We start from the raw sequence: 20,031 nt of genomic DNA on the forward strand, positions 1-20,031 counted from the left end.
AACCCTAGCCCCTAACCCTAACCCCTAAACCCTAACCCTTAACCCCTAACCCTAACCCCTAACCTTACCCCCCTAACCCCAACCCTAACCCCTTAACCCTAACTCCTAACCCCTAACCCCCTAACTCTAACCCTAACACCCTAACCCCCCTAACCCCCTAACCCCAAAGCCTAAACCTAACCCCTAACCATAACCCTAACCCCCTCACCCTAATCCTAACCCCTAACCCCCCTAACCATAACCCTAACCCTGACCCTAACCCCTAACCCTATAACCTCAACCCTCTAACCCTATCCCCTAACCCTCTAACCCTCACCTTACCCCCCTAACCCTAAACCCTAACCCAACCCAAACCCATAACCCGTAACCCCTAACCCTAAACCCTAACCCCCTAACCCTCTTACTCCCTAACCCTGACCCTAACACCTAACCCTCTATCCCTAGGGGGGGTCATGTCCAGGCCGTCCAGAGGCAAGTCATGCAGCCTGGACAGCCCTAGAAGCATGGGTGACCATTTCCCAGACCTCTCCAATAGATCTTGGCAGTTCAACCCTGCCAATTCTAACCCTAACCCTTGACCTTTATACTTTAACCCCTAACACTAAACCTGCATGTTTGTATTTAAATATTAATTTCGCATAGCCTTACAGTTTTGGTCTGAGTATTATATTCGCCTACATTGGCATCAACCCAAACCCTAACCCCCTAACACTAATCCCACCTACGCCTAACCGTAACAAAAACCATAACCCCTAACCCCCTAATTCTAACCTCAACCCCTAAACCTAACTCCTAAACCTAGATTACCGGCCGAAAATCAATACTCTGCACATTTCATTCAGCATTGCAATAATACACTGACATTTGTGTCCGAACAACATTCAACATTATTGTTAGGGTTTAACTATTAACTCCTGCACATTTGTATTTAAATAAGAATTTCGTATAGCCTTGCATTTTGGTCTTAGGAGCAATAAATTGCCTACATTGGGATCACTTACCTCTTAAACCGCTCTCTCAGGAGAAGCCAGGACTATATTCATGCGGAGTGATCTCTACTTACCACTTCTTTTTTTCCGATAGTATATCCTCCAAACCCTACAGGGTGCTCTTCCAAAAAGCACACTCTTCTGAGCCTTAACCACCAAGGAGCTCTCTCTCATTCTCGTAGTTTCTACCTCCATCCACAAAGCAGCGCAAACACGCATCACAATAATGTAAAGCTGTTTTTAAATAACATTGAACTCTCTGGGAACATTTTTGGTGACTTGTTTGCAAAATATCTTGTTAGGTGATCATAGGGTGTTATAGGGAGAAGATTGGATTGTCCACAAAATATACACTGGCTGGCTTTTTCAAAAACAGAAGAGGGTGCTCTCCCAAATAAAATGCTAATTAAGTTTTTTTAATACTTTATTTTAGGGTATATATATATATATATATATATATATATATTGTGAGGGGTTAAGCTCAGGATCGCCTTTGCTGGGGTCAAAGGACACTTATCTGGTTCATCCAACTCATATCACACAACGAGGTATAAGTGTTAAGCTGGCTTGCAGCCAGGTTTATTGAAGGTTGCATATAAAATAACAAAACAGCAAAAGAAAACCTTGCCTGTTCGGCACTTACTATACATCAGACATCCCTGTCTATCAGCTGGAGGGCTTCTCCCTGTCAGCTCAAATCCAAGCTTTCAGCAACCTTTCACTCAGGTTTGAGTTCATTCACACAGTCCACCTGGCTGTGTCTCCAAACAGAGCTCTCTCTAAATAGAGCTGCACTGACACAAATCCCTGTCTGTGTCTCTGCAAGGCAAGCTAAGCCCCGCAGAGACCCCTGTCTGTGTCTCTCCAAGTTAAGCTGAGCCTGCACAGACCCCTGTCTGTGTCTCTCCAAGTTAAGCTGAGCCTGCACAGACCCCTGTCTGTGTCTCTCCAAGTTAGGCTCCTGACTGAGCTCCTGGCTCTGTGTTATATCCCCACCCTCAGTGTTTCTTCATTAATTATCTCACAGGTGAGAGTCTTCCACCTGCTACTTCACACAGGAGAGGAATCTTGGGCAAATATACCTCACATAAAAGAGGAATCCTAAGCAAATATATCTCCCTATCACCTCCAATCCTGCCTTGGTGTCACTATATATATATATATATATATATATAGTAAAAGGCACAAATTTCTCTATTGTACCAGGCAATCACAGTCCTAGGCTTCAAAGACCAGGGGGTACCCTCTATGTTCAAACAATACCAGTTTTGACATTCAATCACAAGAGTGCACACAATATGTACTAATGGCCCCAACCTAAACAACAGAGAGCGCATATGCACTCCAATCACTGACAGTTTTTGTCTCTCACAATACACAGTGGCAATCCTGGTATCCAACCACTAGATGGCATCTTCTCCCAATACACAGTGGCATTCCTGGTATTCAACCATTTGGTGTCACCCTCTCTCAATACACACTGGCAATCCTTGTATCAAACCACTAGGTGGCACTATCTCACAATACACACTGGCGATCCTGGTATTCAACTACTAGGTGGCACCCTCTCACAATACACACTGGCGATCCTGGTATCCAACCACTAGGTGGCACCCTCTCAAATACCCACTGGCAATCCTGGTATCCAACAACTAGGTGGCACCTTCTCCAAATATACAGTGACAATTCTGGTATTCAACCATAGGTGGCATCTTCCTGCAATACACTCTGGCAATTCTGGTATTCAACCATTAGGTGTCACCTTCTTGAAATACACTCTGGCAATTCTGGTATCCAACCACTAGGTGGCACCCTTCAACAATACACGCTGGCAATCCTGGTATAATCCTGGTATTCAACCACTAGGTGGCACCCTCTCACAACACACACTGGCATTCCTGGTATCAGACCACTAGGTGGCACCTTCTCCCAATATACAATGGCAATTCTGGTATTCAACCATTAGGTGTCACCTTCTTGCAATACACACTGCGAATCCTGGTATCCAACCACTAGGTGGCACCCTCTCACAACACACTCAGGCAATCTAGGTATCCAACCACTGAGAGAAAAATTAAAAGGGGGTCTGTATATAGCATATGAAATAAATTCTGTGTCTATGAAGAATAGTTACTGCTTTGTTTGATTGTTTTCAGAGAGCAGCACCTGCAACAGAAACAATCACGAGATGATCCTGAGAGCTGAGCACAGGATGGCCTTGAAGGCTGATAGAGACCCTTGTTAGAACCAGTTTGAATTAGGCTACGTACACACTTCCAATTATTATCGTCGGAAAACGAACGACGAACGTTCCTGCACGATATATATGAACGACCGTATAGCACCGATACTGCACATAGAGGTAACGACACGATCGTTCGTAGATATTGTACACACAATAGATACGATCGTTTAAGCGATAGAGGAACTATGTGCACGACAGGAAAGTGAACGGACGTTCGTTCATCACGCATGCTCTGAACATGGACGATCAACGAACGACCGTACACACGAACGATGTTCAACGATCGTCGTCCAATCCGAGCCGCCGGTCCGGCGTTTCGTTTCCAACGAGTTTCCTCGTTCGTCGGCGTCGTTGGTTACTTTTTTACGAACGATTTTTTGCCCAATCGATCGTTCGTCGTTCGATTGGAACGATAAAAATTGGAAGTGTGTACGCACCTTAAGAATCCAAGATGGTGGATGGACATTTCTGTGCCAAAAGTGCTAGACACGTGGTTTCTCCACCCCAATAACTGTTTGTGAACTTTTATGCTTATATGGACTTCCAGGTATACATTATTGGATAATCTGCTCAATGACAATTAGATAACGGCTAAAGCCCCCCTATACAGGAGTGATTCTGAATGCCTATAAAGATTGATGGATTTCCTGGTTTTAGTTAGAATCTCTTTGCTTTAAATACTAAACATTCGATTTTCTCTGTTGCAACAATAAATCTTCTTAATTAGGATCTACTGTCTCATTTCTGATGGTCCGTTTGGAGACCCCCTGGCACCACTAGGTGGCACCCTCTCACAATACACACTGGCAATCCTAGTATCCAACCACTAGGTGCACCATCTCAAAATACACACTGGTAATCCTGGTATCCAACCACTAGGTGGAACCCTCTCACAACACACACTGGCAATCCTGGTATCCAACCACTAGATGGCACCCTCTCAAAATACACACTGGCAATCCTGGTATCCAACCACTAGGTGGAACCCTCTCACAACACACACTGGCAATCCTGGTATCCAACCACTAGACCCTCTCAAAATACACACTGGCAATCCTGGTATCCAACCACTAGGTGGAACCCTCTCACAACACACACTGGCAATCCTGGTATCCAACCACTAGGTGGCACCATCTCAAAAAACAAACTGGCAAGACGCTGGTAAGACAAAGCTGCAAACCTAAAAAGAATTTAGGAGGGTATATATACCTAAATATTTTGCCAAACTTCAAATAGGTTTGAATAAAAGAAACTGACAAATATAAATTGTGCAATTTATTTGATATTTAAAAGTAATACATAAATGAAAGAGTGAAATGTAAACATATAACGTGAAGCTTATCATCTATACACTGTGTAGGCTTTAGGAAAATAACTCCTTAAATCTGCAGCTAGGTCTGACTTTTTTTATAAATTAACCCCTTCATCTAGAAAAGTGTGAGGTAAAGAAAAAGCACAACATAATAATCATAGGACTGGAACTGTAGTATAACATTCAATAGGCCTTTAGGAGCACATTGCATATGTTAGCAAAGGCACTGTCCCACCCATCACCTATGTTTGGCAACTGCAGAATGTTCCAAACAATTCGGAACCTAAAAAGGTCCCTAGCCATACAGACGGGCAAAGCATGCTTGGCAGTATGGCTTGCCATCTTGCTCACGGAAAGTGCCTTTATTAAGTTGGCGCAAACAAAATGTACAGCTCAAGTGTTGGGGATGAAATTTTCTTCCCATTGCAGTTACACATCGACCTGTGATTGGCTGATCACATCCGGCACACAGTGATCCACGGGACGAGTGGTAATGAGTCTCACAAAGTGGTAGGCCATCATTCTCAAAAAAACTTCCATTAAGGAACGGGGTGTGACAAACCTAAAGAAAGAAAAGAAAATACATCATAAACATTGAATTTTACAAAAGTGGAGTACTGACCTCTATCAATTTATATATTATATTTATAATCCAAATTCATTCTTCACTTTATATATATGTTTTCAGAAAACCTCAACAAGACGTTTTAAAATATAGCTTTATTGGCCAGACACATTACCTTCCAGGAAAAAGGGAAAGTGATATCAGGAAGAGAAAAATGTTCTTTTAGGGCTATGTAAACCTAATAGAAAAATGAGGTTTTTGTTCCAGATAAGCTCCTCTGTCCCCATACTAAAGTCTGTAGAGAAAGACTATAAAGAGATGACTGCTTCCATCTAATGCAACATTATTTCCATTTTTCCAGTTCATGAAATGAGAGGCCAACCATAATGCTTTATGTTTGCTGGACAGACCGTAATTCAGTGCAGAGTTTACTATCTCAACAGTGAATTTTTTATTCATTTAATGAAGAATTTAGGAGGGCTAGACAAACACATCTGGGCCTATATTCATCTCCTATAGAAAGGTTTCTTTTGCAACTTCATAATATAATAAATTGTTATAAAAGACTTCCAAATCTCAGTAACTACCACAGATGGTCAGATCTGGCCCACAGCAAGTATTTGAAAATACTGTAGGTCTCAGTGTATCACAAATTATTAGCAAAATGTTGCCCCTTGGATTTGTAGTTCAGATATTTAGGGTTAGGGTAGGACGCGTTATCCCAGTTAGACAATAAAGTAATACTGTGTTCTACTTGTAGACACCCCAAACCCAGATTTATTTATTATGTGAGACACTAGTAACTGACTGATGTGGGCAATCCTTATAGAATATATTGGGGTACACTCTACAATGATGGGATTTTCATGGCAATGTAGTACTGTACTTTCAGTCATATTAGGAATAGGAGGTATCACGATGGGCTACTCACATGACACACAAAACACTGTGGATGCCATAATCCATTTAGTGCTGAGATGTAACTTTCTTTCACTGGCTCACAGCACCCAGCACAAACTGCTCCAAACAATCGGAAATAATCATCTGAACAGTAGGGATCGCCTTCTTTCTCATGGAATCCTGTGTGGAAAAGGAGCGAGCACTGAGTGTTTTCCTGTGGGGTTACGGGTTAAAGTCAAAAAGAGTCACTGCAGTTTTTTGCCCATTGAGTTAATAAAACTCTCCAAGGCTGGACAGGATACACTTATCAAAGAAGCCGAACGATGGCCAGGCCGTATATAATTTAGTGGAAAAAAGATTGTGCATTCTAAATGTTACAACAAAAGACAGTATGCCATGCAGACAGAACTGTCATGCTACTATATTTACTTAAGATTTTAGTAACTCAGGAATACTCTGTAAACTTTGTAAATCAATGTGAAATTTGGCAAATGAGATCTCATCATCAGTGAGCTCCTAAGATAGAAAGTAAGCTGAAAGAAAAGTTTCTTGCTTGTAAAAGGTGTTGGAAAGTAGCCTGCACAGGAGCCGAGATAGGAACAATTCATGAAAAGATGTTGGTAAGATTGAAAGAAGATTAGAGATTTAAAAGTCATTTAAAGTAATGTGTACTTTATTTCTTTAGTGATTGGAAAGAGCAGACATGAAAATGGACAGCATTTTGGAAGCAGTAAAGAAATTGTGGTGGGAGACCACAGAACAAAGTTACATTATAAATTCATGGGAATATCAACACATACATGACAATGCAAGCAACAAAAAATAAATGCAAATGAGTTACAAAACAATATGACAAATTATAACATACTCCTGGGAAGACATGCATGTTAAATGCAAGAGTTTACAGAGACACTAATGGCTAACCATGGCCATTTTTGTAAAACATATGAAAAAAGTGCAAGAATTTGGACATTGTGTTTCCAATTTACCTTCTTCTCCAATTTGTTTTTTACAGACTTTACAGCAAAAATGCTCAGGATGCCAGGTGTAGCCAAGAGCAGTCACCAAATTCTGAAACAGAGAAATACAAAGGCATCAATGTGAACATGAAGAGGAATGAGAATTTTTTTTTAGAAATAAAGGTAAAAAAAAGGAACCTCAAATCTATGACATGTACATGTACAAGTGAGCAAAACAGAAGGGGTTATAATGAGTTAGAATTACAAAAAAAAATTATCAGAAGAACAGAAAATTATAGCACAACAATGAGAGACAAACAAGGAAAAGGAGAATAATTATAGCTGAGGAAGTAAGGTAAGTTAAGACTTGTGGGGTCTAAAAGATAGAAAGGCTTAATTTGGTAGTGGAAGGAGGGAGAATAATGCCTATTGTAGTATATAAAATAGTAGTAAACTGATATAAAGAAGAATTGAAAGAAAATGCAGAAAAGGCAAAGGGAGAAGAAAATATATCATACTGGGTAGTATAGGGAGAAGAAAGAATGGAATGAAGAAAGGTATTAGAGGGGAAAGGGGAATTGAAGGTATGAATGGCAAGATATGAAAACTTTTTAAATACAGTGATACCTCAGCTAATTATTTTTTTTCACTGCTTAGGAGACTGGCTAACAAATGTAAAAAAAAGCAAGAACCTGCTTGTGTGTAGGAGGCTGGAGGGGGTGGTTTGCATGACTTGCAGTAGAAATTTTTCGCTAAACACAGGTGAGGTTGTGGGTGATCTTAGGGTGGCCCTTCTGCAACCGTTTGTACAGCTTTCTCCAAAAGTTAATGAATGTCTGGTCTCCATAAAGTTTTTTTTTGTTTTTGTGTTTGTGATTAACTCACAGTGTGGATTTTATACAATAACTGACACCATGCTGCCTAATATTTTGAGATAAACATCTGTCCTAATTGCATTTATTAAATGATTTTCTTTAGAAACCTGTGGAAAATCACGTTTCAGCTAACAAAGGTATCGGCTAACAAATGTAATTCCGGAACGAATTATATTTATTAGTTGAGGTGTCACTGTATTAAATAATTTAGGTGTTAACAAATGAAAAGGTACAAGGTAGAACATATTGAGAGGCCAAGCACATTACCAGACCTATTATGCTGTTATATTCTAAATCAATCATTTACTCTGTAAAGCATCTGGAATACCTAAATTGTTAACTTTTTTCCTACTTTAAGGTAATTTTCCTTGGCGTTAACCCAATCTCCTAATCACAAAACCCAGCTGTTTGCCAGAAAGTATATCTAAAGTTCAGAGTGTGTGAGAGAAAGGACATACATGACGTAGTTTCTTCTCTTCCTTCCCTCTCTCCTTTCCTCTGTTCTCTCTGTCTCTCCTCTTTCTCTCACAGATAATAAAGGCAGCTGAACAAGCAGATTTGATAGATTTTAGTTACCTGCAGAATGGGCAGATGACACAAGGCACAGCGTGGAGCATGTAACTCGAAATAATCTTTCTCACAATAAGGTCGGCCATCCTTTTCAAAGAAGTTTGTGCTTCCAATAAGAGATTTGCAGTGAGCACAGACAAAATGCTCCGGGTGCCAGGTATGACCTAAAGCTGTTACAACCTAGAACGGAATAAAAAAAGAATATACACAGAGTGCTGTTACATATAATGGACAATTTTCCAACCCAAACCCCCATCCTGCTTTTTCAGTGTGTCCTTTAGGAGCCATTTGATCTGTTAATCAGCAATACTCTCTGTGTACGAGGTATGTGTATTATTTATGGTGTTTACTGTGTGTAGAGTGCATGTATTAAATGTGTGGTATCTGCATATTCCTGAAGACTTCCAGGCAAAGAGTTACCTGCCCTGCTATTGGTCGCTGGCAACTCTGGCACAGACCTTTGCTCTGAGTTTCAATTCCTTGTTGTTTCAGACCAGATTGAAGTTTCACTAACATTGAGTCCAAGTCACTTCTGGGTCCACTTTCTAAACATTTAGTGCTGGTACTTTCTTCTGAATGCCCACTTGCAGGCATTGTTACAAGGCTTTTCTCTGGTCCATCCACTGGTAAAACTACAGTTTCAGGATTAGTTATCGCTTCAGGAATTTCTGAAGGTGACCAAGCTGATTGCCCTGTGCTAGGCAAAGGTTCTTGAGCAAGAGATGCCTGCAATGAGTGAAAAGGTAAACAACATTTTAGTCCTCTGCCACCAGATGACACAATACTGTGATACTTGTAGAAGCCTAATTTGGAATAATGAAATTAACTGTGGAGGGATCAGATAGTTTTAGATTTCATTACTTTCTTCCATGACTCTATGACTCCAAAATAATAGGCCCTCCTAGTCAGAAAATGGGGGTGCGGAGCTAGCGATCAGATAAGATGGCTGCTTGATCCCAAGTCTCCATGCATAGGTTTTTACATCCAATGATTTTACTATCACATCAATGCTACTACCAAATCAAAAATTACCTGCTATGCTTCCCACCAGCTCACAATGCCTATATGAAGCAAGCTCCATTACCTGGCCACGTTCCTGGCTTAAAAAAATGGATGGCGCAGCCTCTTGATCTTCAGCTGGTAGGCCTAGAGGCAGCTCACCAGCTGGATCTGACACTTCCGGCTCCTTCTATACGCACAGTGGCACATCTCTTCAGCAGACAGATCCAGGAGAGTGCTGTCCTCCTAAGTCTCCTACTGATTGTAGCCCAGGAAAACTGAAACCCTGCAAATTCTATTAATTTGCACTTACACCCAAGCTTCAGCCTATAGAAGAGGCAGCCTGTATTAAAGATTCAGTACCTTCCATTGAAAGCTTCCCCACTAACGGGCAAACTATCTGTGACTCAACTAATAAAGATAATTATTTTTAATTTTACAAGATATGAACCCTCTTCAATAAGTAATAATAATTCAATAATTAATTAAATACATTTGATCAATCTGTCTAAGACTTGGGATCCAGGGTAAATCATGTGGAGACTAAAATGGGCAAATCTTCAACAGCCCGAAATCAGCTGGTCGATAGACATAATGATAAAATCTCATTTCTGTGACCCAGGCCCTCAGACAGCAATTACTTATCAATGGGACTTCCCAACAAAACTATATCCATTGTGACTCTGGAGACTGGAATAAAACTACTTCAGCCATGGGGGATTAAGCAACCTGCAGCTCCAACTCAATCACTTAAACCTCCCTCCACCACCAATGCATATTGGATATGAGTAGCAAACCCTGCTGAGAAACATTCTTTTTCAGAACTTGTATTATTACAAGTAACCAGTGTTCACAGGAGCTAATGTGGAGTAAATTATACAATTTTTCACATTTTGTTTCAGTAATTTACATTTTCTAAGACTGTGGAACCACCTGGGAGGATATATGCTTGTTTTGGTACCTACTACCCTTTGTTACACATTATCTCTTTAATATAAGTATTGTTTTATTGCAGCAATAGCTGCCCATGTTATCTGTTTTATTTACCAGACCTTTTAAAACCTCTATCTCAAAGATTTTGTACTTCTCCTCATTCTCTGCACCATGATTTACCTGAATGATCTATGGAAACTACATGTGGTATGTACAATATTTTTGAGCTTCATCTGAATGAACATACTGAGACTACTTACCTACAGCTAGCATACTTCACTTCCAGATGATGATCCATTTATTACCTAAATTTTACTACTACAAACTTTGTTAACCTTTAGATTTCTATTTGACATTATCTCCTACAATACCAAACGTCTAAACAGCTTTTAGCTCTGTGTACACAAAGGTAAATGGCAGAGCTCACGTCCAAATTCATAATAGCAATGTCACTTAAATGAGTCACAATGGCTCAGAATTGATATGATTGAGAAACAGCTGGGAAAAATTAAGGTTGACAATTCACCAGGACCTGATGGATTACATCCACGTGTCCTCTAAGAGCTGAGCTCGGTTATTTCAAAGCCATTATTTCTAAATTTCAGAGACTCTTTAGTCACTGGCAAAGTACCGATGGATTGGCGTAAGGCCAATGTGGTTCCTATCTTCAAATAGGGAGCAAAGTCATTACCAGGTAACTACAGACCGGTTAGTTTAACGTCCATAGTTGTAAAGCTCCTAGAGAGTTTGATAAAGAACCACACAGAGAAGTTTCGGCTATAAAATAATATTATAAGTGATAGTCAGCATGGCTTCCAGAAAGACCAAAGTTGTCAAACAAATTTACTCTCTTTTTATGAGGAAGTAAGTAAACAGGTAGACAGTGGAGTGGCAGTTGATATAGTGTACTTTGTAAAAATGTGGATTCGGCTCCCTCAGGAAGTAGTTTCAGCAAGTTCTTTAGATTCCTTTAAGAACTAGCTGGATGCTTTTCTAGAAGCACAGAATAAAAGATAACAGTGACTGTTGATTCAGGGAACATCTGATTGCCTCATGAAATCAGGAATGAATTTTTTTCCCTGTTGAAACAAATTGTCCCAGGGTGTTTTTTTGCCTACCTCTGGACCAACTATGTCTTATGGGGTTTTATATCTGGGATATGTTTATTTCCATAGTGGTTGAAGTTGATGGACTTATGTCTTTTTTCAACTTAACCTACTATGTAACAATGTAATTAACTAGCAATAAAAAATAGGTGTGATTAGACCTAATGAGTGATTAGACCTAATTACTCCGATAGATTTGCCACACCATCAAAACGTCTGGGAACATAATCAGTTTTAATAATTTGCACCTATAAAGGTTAACCTGACTTTTCCACAACAGCAGTTTGCATTGGCTAGAAGTGCACATAGAATATAAGGCACTCTACCTGGCAGAGGAGAAGATTCATCACTGAATAAAAACCCCGCTCACACTTTTGTTCTGCCTACAGTCCAGGTGAGCTGTAAGTTATTGGTCCAACATATGCAGAGCGACAGGGCATTGTGAGGGCACCAGAACTGATATTTTAAGTTACTTTAAGATGTATAGCTGGGGTTGTCCCTGTAATATTAAAGACCTGCACAATATACAATGCCTTAAACGAATACCTTCACAGCCCTGGTGTCCAATCTGGGGTCCTGTTGCACTTACTGTGTACCCCTCAGTGCCCTGTATACTAAAGTCTGTGTTTTATGAGATGAAAAATATTACGGTAAAAAAATATACAGATTTCTTTTTTTCTCTGTATCTTAGATCCTGCTATATTAATGATCAAATGTGCCATAGGTAATTTTTAAGGGGGCAACAGGGGAGACAGGTGTGGAAAAACTAACTTTTAAATGGGCTATAACAGCATTGATCTTTAGCATTCTCATGCAATACATCTCCAGTCTATGTCTCCTCAGGCATGTCCCTAGTCTCCAACAAGTCCTGTGCTATGCCTGTGGTTTCTGTCAATATCCTATAGTATGCCTGCAGTCCCTTACCATCTTCTGTACTATGTCTGTAGTCTCTGACCATTTTTATAATGTGGCTGCAGTCTCTGACTTTTTCATGTCTGTGGTCTCTGATAGTTCCCTGTACCGTGTCTCCATTCTCTAACCATCTATACTATGTCTGCTTTGTCTAATTGCCACCAGTAGTAATTCTGCATTCTCTGACTCTCTCCCATACGACATCTGGATTCCCTGAGTGTTTCCTGTAGTTTGTCCACAGTCTCTGACCATCTGCTGTAGTGTATCTGCAGTATCTGACCATTTCCTGCAGTATCTTATTCAAAATATGAATATTTGCTGTAGTATATATGCATTTTTGACAGCTTTCTGTAGCCCTACATTTTTGAATTTCATGTGCAACCCTTAGTAGCTTGACACTGCTGTAGCATAAATGTTTCCTGGCACGAATACTCAGTAATATAACTTGTAAAGATTATACTTCCCAAAACAACTGCCCTGTCAAATATGAAATTCTCAACACAAATACACTGCATTATACTTTATGAAGTTTACATTGCTCATTTACATTGGCCTGTAAACACTACATAAAACTAGTATAGTATAGGTGCCAAAAACAAAAGATGTTTATTGCAAAGATATTTCTGACCGTATTTTGTTTGTGGAAATCTGACAGAGAGGCCATTAGTTTATCCAGCTCCAGAGTTGCTGAGGAGGCTGATAATACCCTGCAAGAAACAAAGCTAGGGTTGAAACATTCCATTATATATTACATAGAATTCTTTGCATACATAGACAATTTCATGAAACATATCACATGTTTATAATATATGTTTACCACATCATAAAAGGACTATCCTGAAAAAAACATATTTGTACCTTCTGGGCTTGCTCCCAGACTGGTAACAACTTAGTTGGGTGATCTCTAAATGTTTAATGTTATATGAATATACTGATGGCATTGTCACTCTACACAATACACACACCTTACCTTCTTTCATCTGGTCTATCTGTCACTTTTGTATCTCTTGGAGGAAACTGGGACATGATCTCATCTGGGAAACAAAAATAAGGACAGCAGGAAAGAGAAATGTCAGAGAGAAATAATTCAGAACAAATGTTACAGCCAAAATATTCCAGAACATTAAATGTGTAATACTAGGTGAAGTGGGCATATAGGAACAAAACAAATGGGACCAAAAGTCACACAAAACAAGACATAATAGAAGATAGAATGAAAGAGATGGAGAGCAGAGGGGTGATCATTTATATTTATGATAGCAAATTGTAACCAATGATGTGGGATGGGTGATAGTAGATGAGTGATAATCATTGATGATGGACAGAATCAATAACTGATGAATCATAGAAGAGGATGAAACAGTAATGATTAGGGGAATAGGATAATAAAACAAAAAGAAATAGTGGACTCTGAATAAATAATCAGCTCTTAGGGAACTCAGTGGAAATTATCAAATTGTTGAATGGGAAGGAATCATTCATACATACCAGTGATGTTAAACTGAGTAGCATTGAGCTCATTGAGCAAGCGATCCAATTCACACAATCCTCCACCAACCACCGGGGAGACTGAAGGTGAGCCATACTTCTTCACTGTGCTGTATTCAGAAAAGCAGTGTTACTGGATATTTAATACATGGAAAATATTTGAGGAGCAGGAAGACAAGAAGATACCACAAACTATTCAGTCTGAACAGCTACCGTAGTACGGGACATGACTGCAGCGGATTTAGTTTTAGTTACATACCTGTACAGGTGAGATTTGTCAGCTGCTGAATTTTCCTGCTCAGGGTCAGAATATGGCACTGCTTCCTATAGGAGAAGAAGATAGTGAGTACTTTAGACAATCATCAGATCAGTATTTCAACAGTTGACTGTACCTTTGGGTTGTAGGGTGGTGGAGGGGGCCGCTGCTGCTCACAAGCCTCAACTCTTTCCTGAGAGTCTGTCAGTAAGACTGGGCAGCGTGTGGGCGACGTAATCTGAAGGTCAGCGAGTAATGCATCTGGAAGTTGGATGGGAATCAGATCAGATAAATTTCCATACTATCTACAGAAAAGCAATTAAAAACTGGTAGCTTACAGCACACACTATTTAGTTTTCTGTAGTAACAACAGTAAAATAATACATCTGAATGATTTCTATGTGTTATTTTATTTTGCTTTGTCTCACTGTAAAGGCCTGTATGCAGGATTTATCAGAAAAAGAGAGTTACCTAAATCTTCCATGAGGAAGAATATTGTAGAGAAATCACCAGGAAGGGGTGTTCTGTAGAGGGATCACTAGATGATGGCACTCTGTGTTGAGATCACCAGGAGGCTGTTCTGTAGAAAAATCACTAGGCGGGGGTGCTTTGTAGACACATCACCACGGGGGGCTCTCTGTAGGGAGATTACCAGGAGGGGGTGCTCCGAAGTCAGATCACAAGGGGGGTCACTTGTAGGGTGAACACCAGTAGGGCGTCTTCTGAGGAGACCTTACCAGAAATGGTTAGGAATTACATAGGACGAACCAAGCAGATGGGTCAGCACTGAAAAACGAAGGGTTGTGTAAGGGTTAGGGGAAATTATTACTTATTCTCAGTTAGCAACATCTGAAAGCAGAGAAAAAGAACAGAATTAAAAATGTTAGTTCTGACATACAAAGTGAAAGACCAGAATGATAAAAGGAAGATTTCTGATGAGACGGCGGTGAAGAGGCAAAGTAGTACTGAGGATGAGAATAATTTAAAGAGAATAGAAATGCAGTACTGAGGATAGGAATGTGGAATAGAGGATGGGAGTGTAGTTCAGAGGATTGGAATGTAGTATAGAGGATGGGAGTGTAGTTCAGATCATAGTACAATAGATAGTAATGTAGAACAGAAAATGGCAGTGTAGTACAGAGGATTATAGTACAGTACAGCTGATAGGAATGTAGTACGTAAGTTGGAAATGTAGTATAGAGGATGGGAGTATAGTACAGAAGAAAGGAATGTAGAATAGAGGATGGGAGTGTAGTAAAGGGGTTGAGAGTACAGTACAGCCTATAGGAATGTAGTACAGAAGATAGAAATGTAGTGCCGAGGATAGGAATGTAGAAGAGAGGATGGCAGGGTAGTACAGAGGATGAGAGTACTATAAAGAGAATACAAATGCAGTACGAAGGATAGAAATGTTGTACAGAGCATAGGAACAGGGTACACAAGGTGGATATGTAGAATAGAGGATAGAAAAGTAGTACAGAGGACAGGAGTGCAGTAAACAGGATTGGAATGTAGTACGGAGGATGGGAGTGTGGTATATAGGATAGGAGTACAGTACAGCTGATGGGAATGTAGTACAGAAGGAGAGAACAAAGCAAAGGAGAGAGAACTGACGGGAGGCATACAGTCTGCAAGGCGGTCAGAATGAGAGTATTGCAGGGTTGCAGGAATGGGGATGGATGTGGGATTGGGAGGGTCCCAACTCGTCAATTTTTCTCCTTTTATGGGAAACAGAAGTCTGTTCCTCAGTGGAGATATAAACACCAAGAGAGACAGAAAACCACATGTCTGATAATGAGACTGCAGGAAGAGACATCCATCCTCCCTCTCATATTCTCAGTATGTCACACTCACGCAGACATGCTTATTAATGTGCCTGAAATAAAAAAAACTTTCTGATCACTGACAGATTCCTTGTTTTCCAGAAAATGATTGCAACAGTTCCTGTGAGGCTGCATGAGCATTCTATCAGCACAGGATTTATATTCCAGTGTGTGTCTCTGCTGTCTGTTACTCTAACACACACACACACACACACACCTCTATGTCACCCCCAGTCTCACACTAAAAAGGTTGGAGTTTTTTTGCTGTTTCCTATTTCAATATTTCTGGAAACAATTTGGAGAAATGATTTCCTGTGTCTCAGATGACATTCCTGTTGCAGGAAAAGCAGTGATGTAGCACCTCCATCTGGTTGATGATAGGATTTTATTCTTTACGAAGTGTTGTGCTGTCTGTATAAAATGTTTTTTTATATTTTAGTCACGCTGATAATTAGGGAAACTCATCCATTCACTTTCTAAACCCCAGCAGCACATAATAAAATGTAAGGGAGGTAAGTGCACAAACAGATGCAATGCCTGAATCACTTCTTTAAAGGCAGTCAAACTGCACACGGGTTTATGTGTTGGCACTATGGCAGGTTTGGGGAGCCATCAAGGATGAATAGCACCAAAGTTGTGTAATGTCATCGGGAACCATTCAACCTAGTTTACCAACCAGCCCCATCCAACTTGACACATGGCCCTGATAAAAATGTCAGAGTCCCAATCTGTTCATCTAGTAAAGACTTACCTGCAGCTTCTACAACGTGTGTCAAGACCAGCATGGTGCACTCCAGTTCTATTTAACCCAACACTGTATACAAGTATTTTATGCATGTAAATATTTACTAGTTTGTATTCTCATACTAGAGTATAATCTAACATTTTTGGAACTGAAAATGCCATAAGAAAATCTCAGTTTATGCTTGGGTCACACCAGTAGTTGGCGCTGTGTCTTCATGTAAAATGTGTAACAAACTCTAGCCAGCCAAGACATCATTACTCTTTGTTTAAAATAACACATCATAGATGTATTTATTCACATTCATTTGATTTTTATTCCTGTTGATTACATTTTTCAATGTTAGCAATGATGGCTCCATTTTGCGCCCAGGTGTAGACTTTTTACTGTTTTTCATTTTTCAGGTAAAAGTCATACCTCAGTTATTAATTATATGGGTCAATTTGTATTTTATGAAATCCTTAAGGTTCTACATGGAAACGCTGACATAATTTAAAGCCACGCTTGTTCACTTTCTACCATAAGCCTATTCAATCCAAGAGTTACAAAACTATGTATTACTCTCTCTCTTCTCTATACTTCTCAAATCTGAAGAACACTAACAACCCAATATTATTCATATAAAGGAACAAAAAGCCTGATCCTTCATACATCAGCCTTTCATACTCAATTTTAGATGTATTATCCTATCAGCTTTTCAGTACCACAGTAAGTGTTACCATTTACCTTTTTCTATATGAATGTGAAAACTATATATTTAATATCAACAAACACAAACAACTTTAACCACCTGGTTCGGGGTAAGAAAACTTGCTAAAAGCGTTTACCCTGAACCAGGTTCGAGGTAGCTAAAAATAGAGAAAAGTGTTACAGTGCAATCTGATTGTCACACAACATTGTATGACAATCACATTACAATTGGAAAAAATACTTACCTTGTCCCCGCAGCGCCCCCGGAGACATCTTCTCTCATCTTCTCCCGGCGTGTACAGTGACGATCTCCGTGGTTTCCCGGTGACGACGCTACATGCGTCGGTGTGGGCGGGAGGCGGGGCGGGAAATTCAAATCACATTGTATTGGATTCAGTACAAAAAAAAGCTGTGTTGAGTCCAATACAAAGAAATCTATATATAATATATAAATAATTGTATTATATATATATTGTATAAGCTACTGTACAGTTACATTACACACTATTTTTTTTTTTATAATGTTTTATAAATTTTTTTTTAAAGTTTATTATTACATTTATGAAAGTTTGGACATATTTCCGTGAGTTATGCCTAAGAATTATAGCCTACAATGCAAAAAATGTAACGCTTTTTGCATGAAAGTACGGAAAGAATTAGAACACCCGGCGTTCACATACGCGTCCCTCAGCGATTCCAAATGATGTCAGCGCACGCGCCCGTCGACGGGGGTCGTAGCGGGTAATTCAAATATTTTGTATTGGATTCAATACAAAGTCCTGTATCCAATCCAATACAAAATAATACAAAATATATTTATGTGGTTTTGTCTATAGGTATGTGAGGTTGGACTCTGTTTTAAAATTTACTAGGGAGGTGTTTTAGAAAAATATATTACTATACAGTATACCGAATTATCGCATTTTCAGTATTTTTTATTTATTTATGTATTCCTGTTTAAGCTGATTTTTGTGTTTATTTAATTTTTTTTTTTTTACACGATTGTGTGTTTCAAACTTTATTATATTCATGATATCTACTGGACCTTTGTTCAGACATATTTCTGTAAATTACAGGTCTACAATTTAAAAATAAAAAAATTGAAAAAATTAAAAAAATGAAAAACAGCGTACCTCTTTTGGTACAGAAATGCAGACATCAGTGAAACGCCCAGGAGGTTAAAGTAACATTACCATTAGTTTGTACACACATCATACCTCAACACTATCTTCCTTTGTTCATATGTATACGTAATTAATTACAATATTACTGTTGAATGTGAATTTACATACATTATCACTGATGCTTCGCTCTCTACATACATTTCTTTATGATGTATGATCACTATAACTAATATATATGTTTACAATCTCTCCCACACCTATTTACTTTATATATACATATACATACACTAAATGACCCGGGCAGCCTTATCCTACTGCCCCTTCGTACCAGTGCCTGCCCTAGTTCTTTTCTGTACCTACCTCTGCCTAGTGCCCTACTTGGCATGAATCCAAATGGTCACCACATATCCCCATGCTGCATCTACTGGGAAATTCTTCTATCTCCGAGACCTCTCTTGCGCACCCTATTGGTCTACAATAGAACTGTCTACACACAGAATATTCTTATCCTGGAACACAAACTTTTAGATTTGGATTACCAGAACAGATCTTTAACAGATAACTACAACTTTGCCATGTATTGAATCGTCAAAGACTTCTATTTATCTGTACATTACCCAATGACAAGGAACACAGGGTCCTAAAAGATTGGTTTAGTCCTATATTCATATTTTTTATGCACACCTAACTTCCCTGATGACAAATGGGAGTCTGTTCCTCTCCCATGCCGATATCACTGACGGATTGAATTATACACGGATACCAAGTAGTCTTCTCCCCAGGAATTTCAGGTGGGTGGGGGGAAAACTGTAGCCGGATGGTCAAAAAGAAGACGTCCCCCCGTCAAAATTATATCTAATTTTTAAATTTTTTTTGTACTATGCCCCAACTGTCCAGTGCCCATCTATTGTTCCACGTTTTTTAAGAGTGTAATCACTTGTAGTAGTGTAACAAATTAGGCTTAGTTCACATTACCAGTAAAATCCGTGGCATTGATCGTTCCCAAGTGATTGCAGGTAAGGGCTACGTACGTATGGAATTATTAACAGGTGGATCTTGGCATGAGTAAGCGGTAAATGCAACCTTACTACCAGTGTAAATTAAGCCTAACTTCAGCTACCTTTACTGATGACAAGCCTTTGATCCATCCTCAAATTTAAAAAAATTGTTTTTTCCTCATTATATAAAAAGGAATAGCCACCCTTATAATGTGAAAGATTCACATCACCACCATGTATTAGCTGATGGGGGAAGGACTGCCAGTGTCCCACTCTTATCAATCCTGAACATTTGTAAGTGGATGATAGCAGACCTGCTTGTGCCCCACTGTCATCCGTTCAGAAGACTAGCCACCGTTGATCACGGGTGGGCGGGGCAGTTATATATGCCAGGCAGGATGCCCGGGAAAAAATTTCTGGGGAGAACTATCACAAGCTTATTTGTCCCTTACCAAGGAGATAAGGATAAAACATACAATTATGTCAGGAGGAAGTAATTGCATAGTAGGAAAACTATTGTTATTAAGTAGGTGAACCATTCTTTC

The 20,031-nt window shown here is 39.5% G+C and overlaps 1 protein-coding gene across 1 annotated transcript; it reads right to left on the reverse strand.

The window, feature by feature from the left end:
• Nucleotides 1-4,496: 4,496 nt before the first annotated feature.
• Nucleotides 4,497-15,776, reverse strand: TGFB1I1 (transforming growth factor beta 1 induced transcript 1). The gene is made up of 12 exons (XM_072417007.1): nt 15,724-15,776; nt 14,581-14,895; nt 14,246-14,370; nt 14,113-14,177; nt 13,854-13,963; nt 13,336-13,399; nt 12,994-13,072; nt 8,836-9,141; nt 8,422-8,595; nt 7,001-7,082; nt 6,043-6,191; nt 4,497-5,108 (listed from the first exon to the last, which is right to left on the reverse strand). Exons 2-12 carry the CDS (start codon nt 14,591-14,593, stop codon nt 4,842-4,844), a joined length of 1,434 nt encoding a protein of 477 aa, XP_072273108.1. The 5' UTR covers nt 14,594-14,895; nt 15,724-15,776; the 3' UTR covers nt 4,497-4,841.
• Nucleotides 15,777-20,031: the final 4,255 nt, after the last annotated feature.

The sequence above is a fragment of the Pyxicephalus adspersus genome, chromosome 7 (genome assembly GCF_032062135.1).
Source record: "Pyxicephalus adspersus chromosome 7, UCB_Pads_2.0, whole genome shotgun sequence".
Taxonomy (NCBI): Eukaryota; Metazoa; Chordata; class Amphibia; order Anura; family Pyxicephalidae; genus Pyxicephalus; species Pyxicephalus adspersus.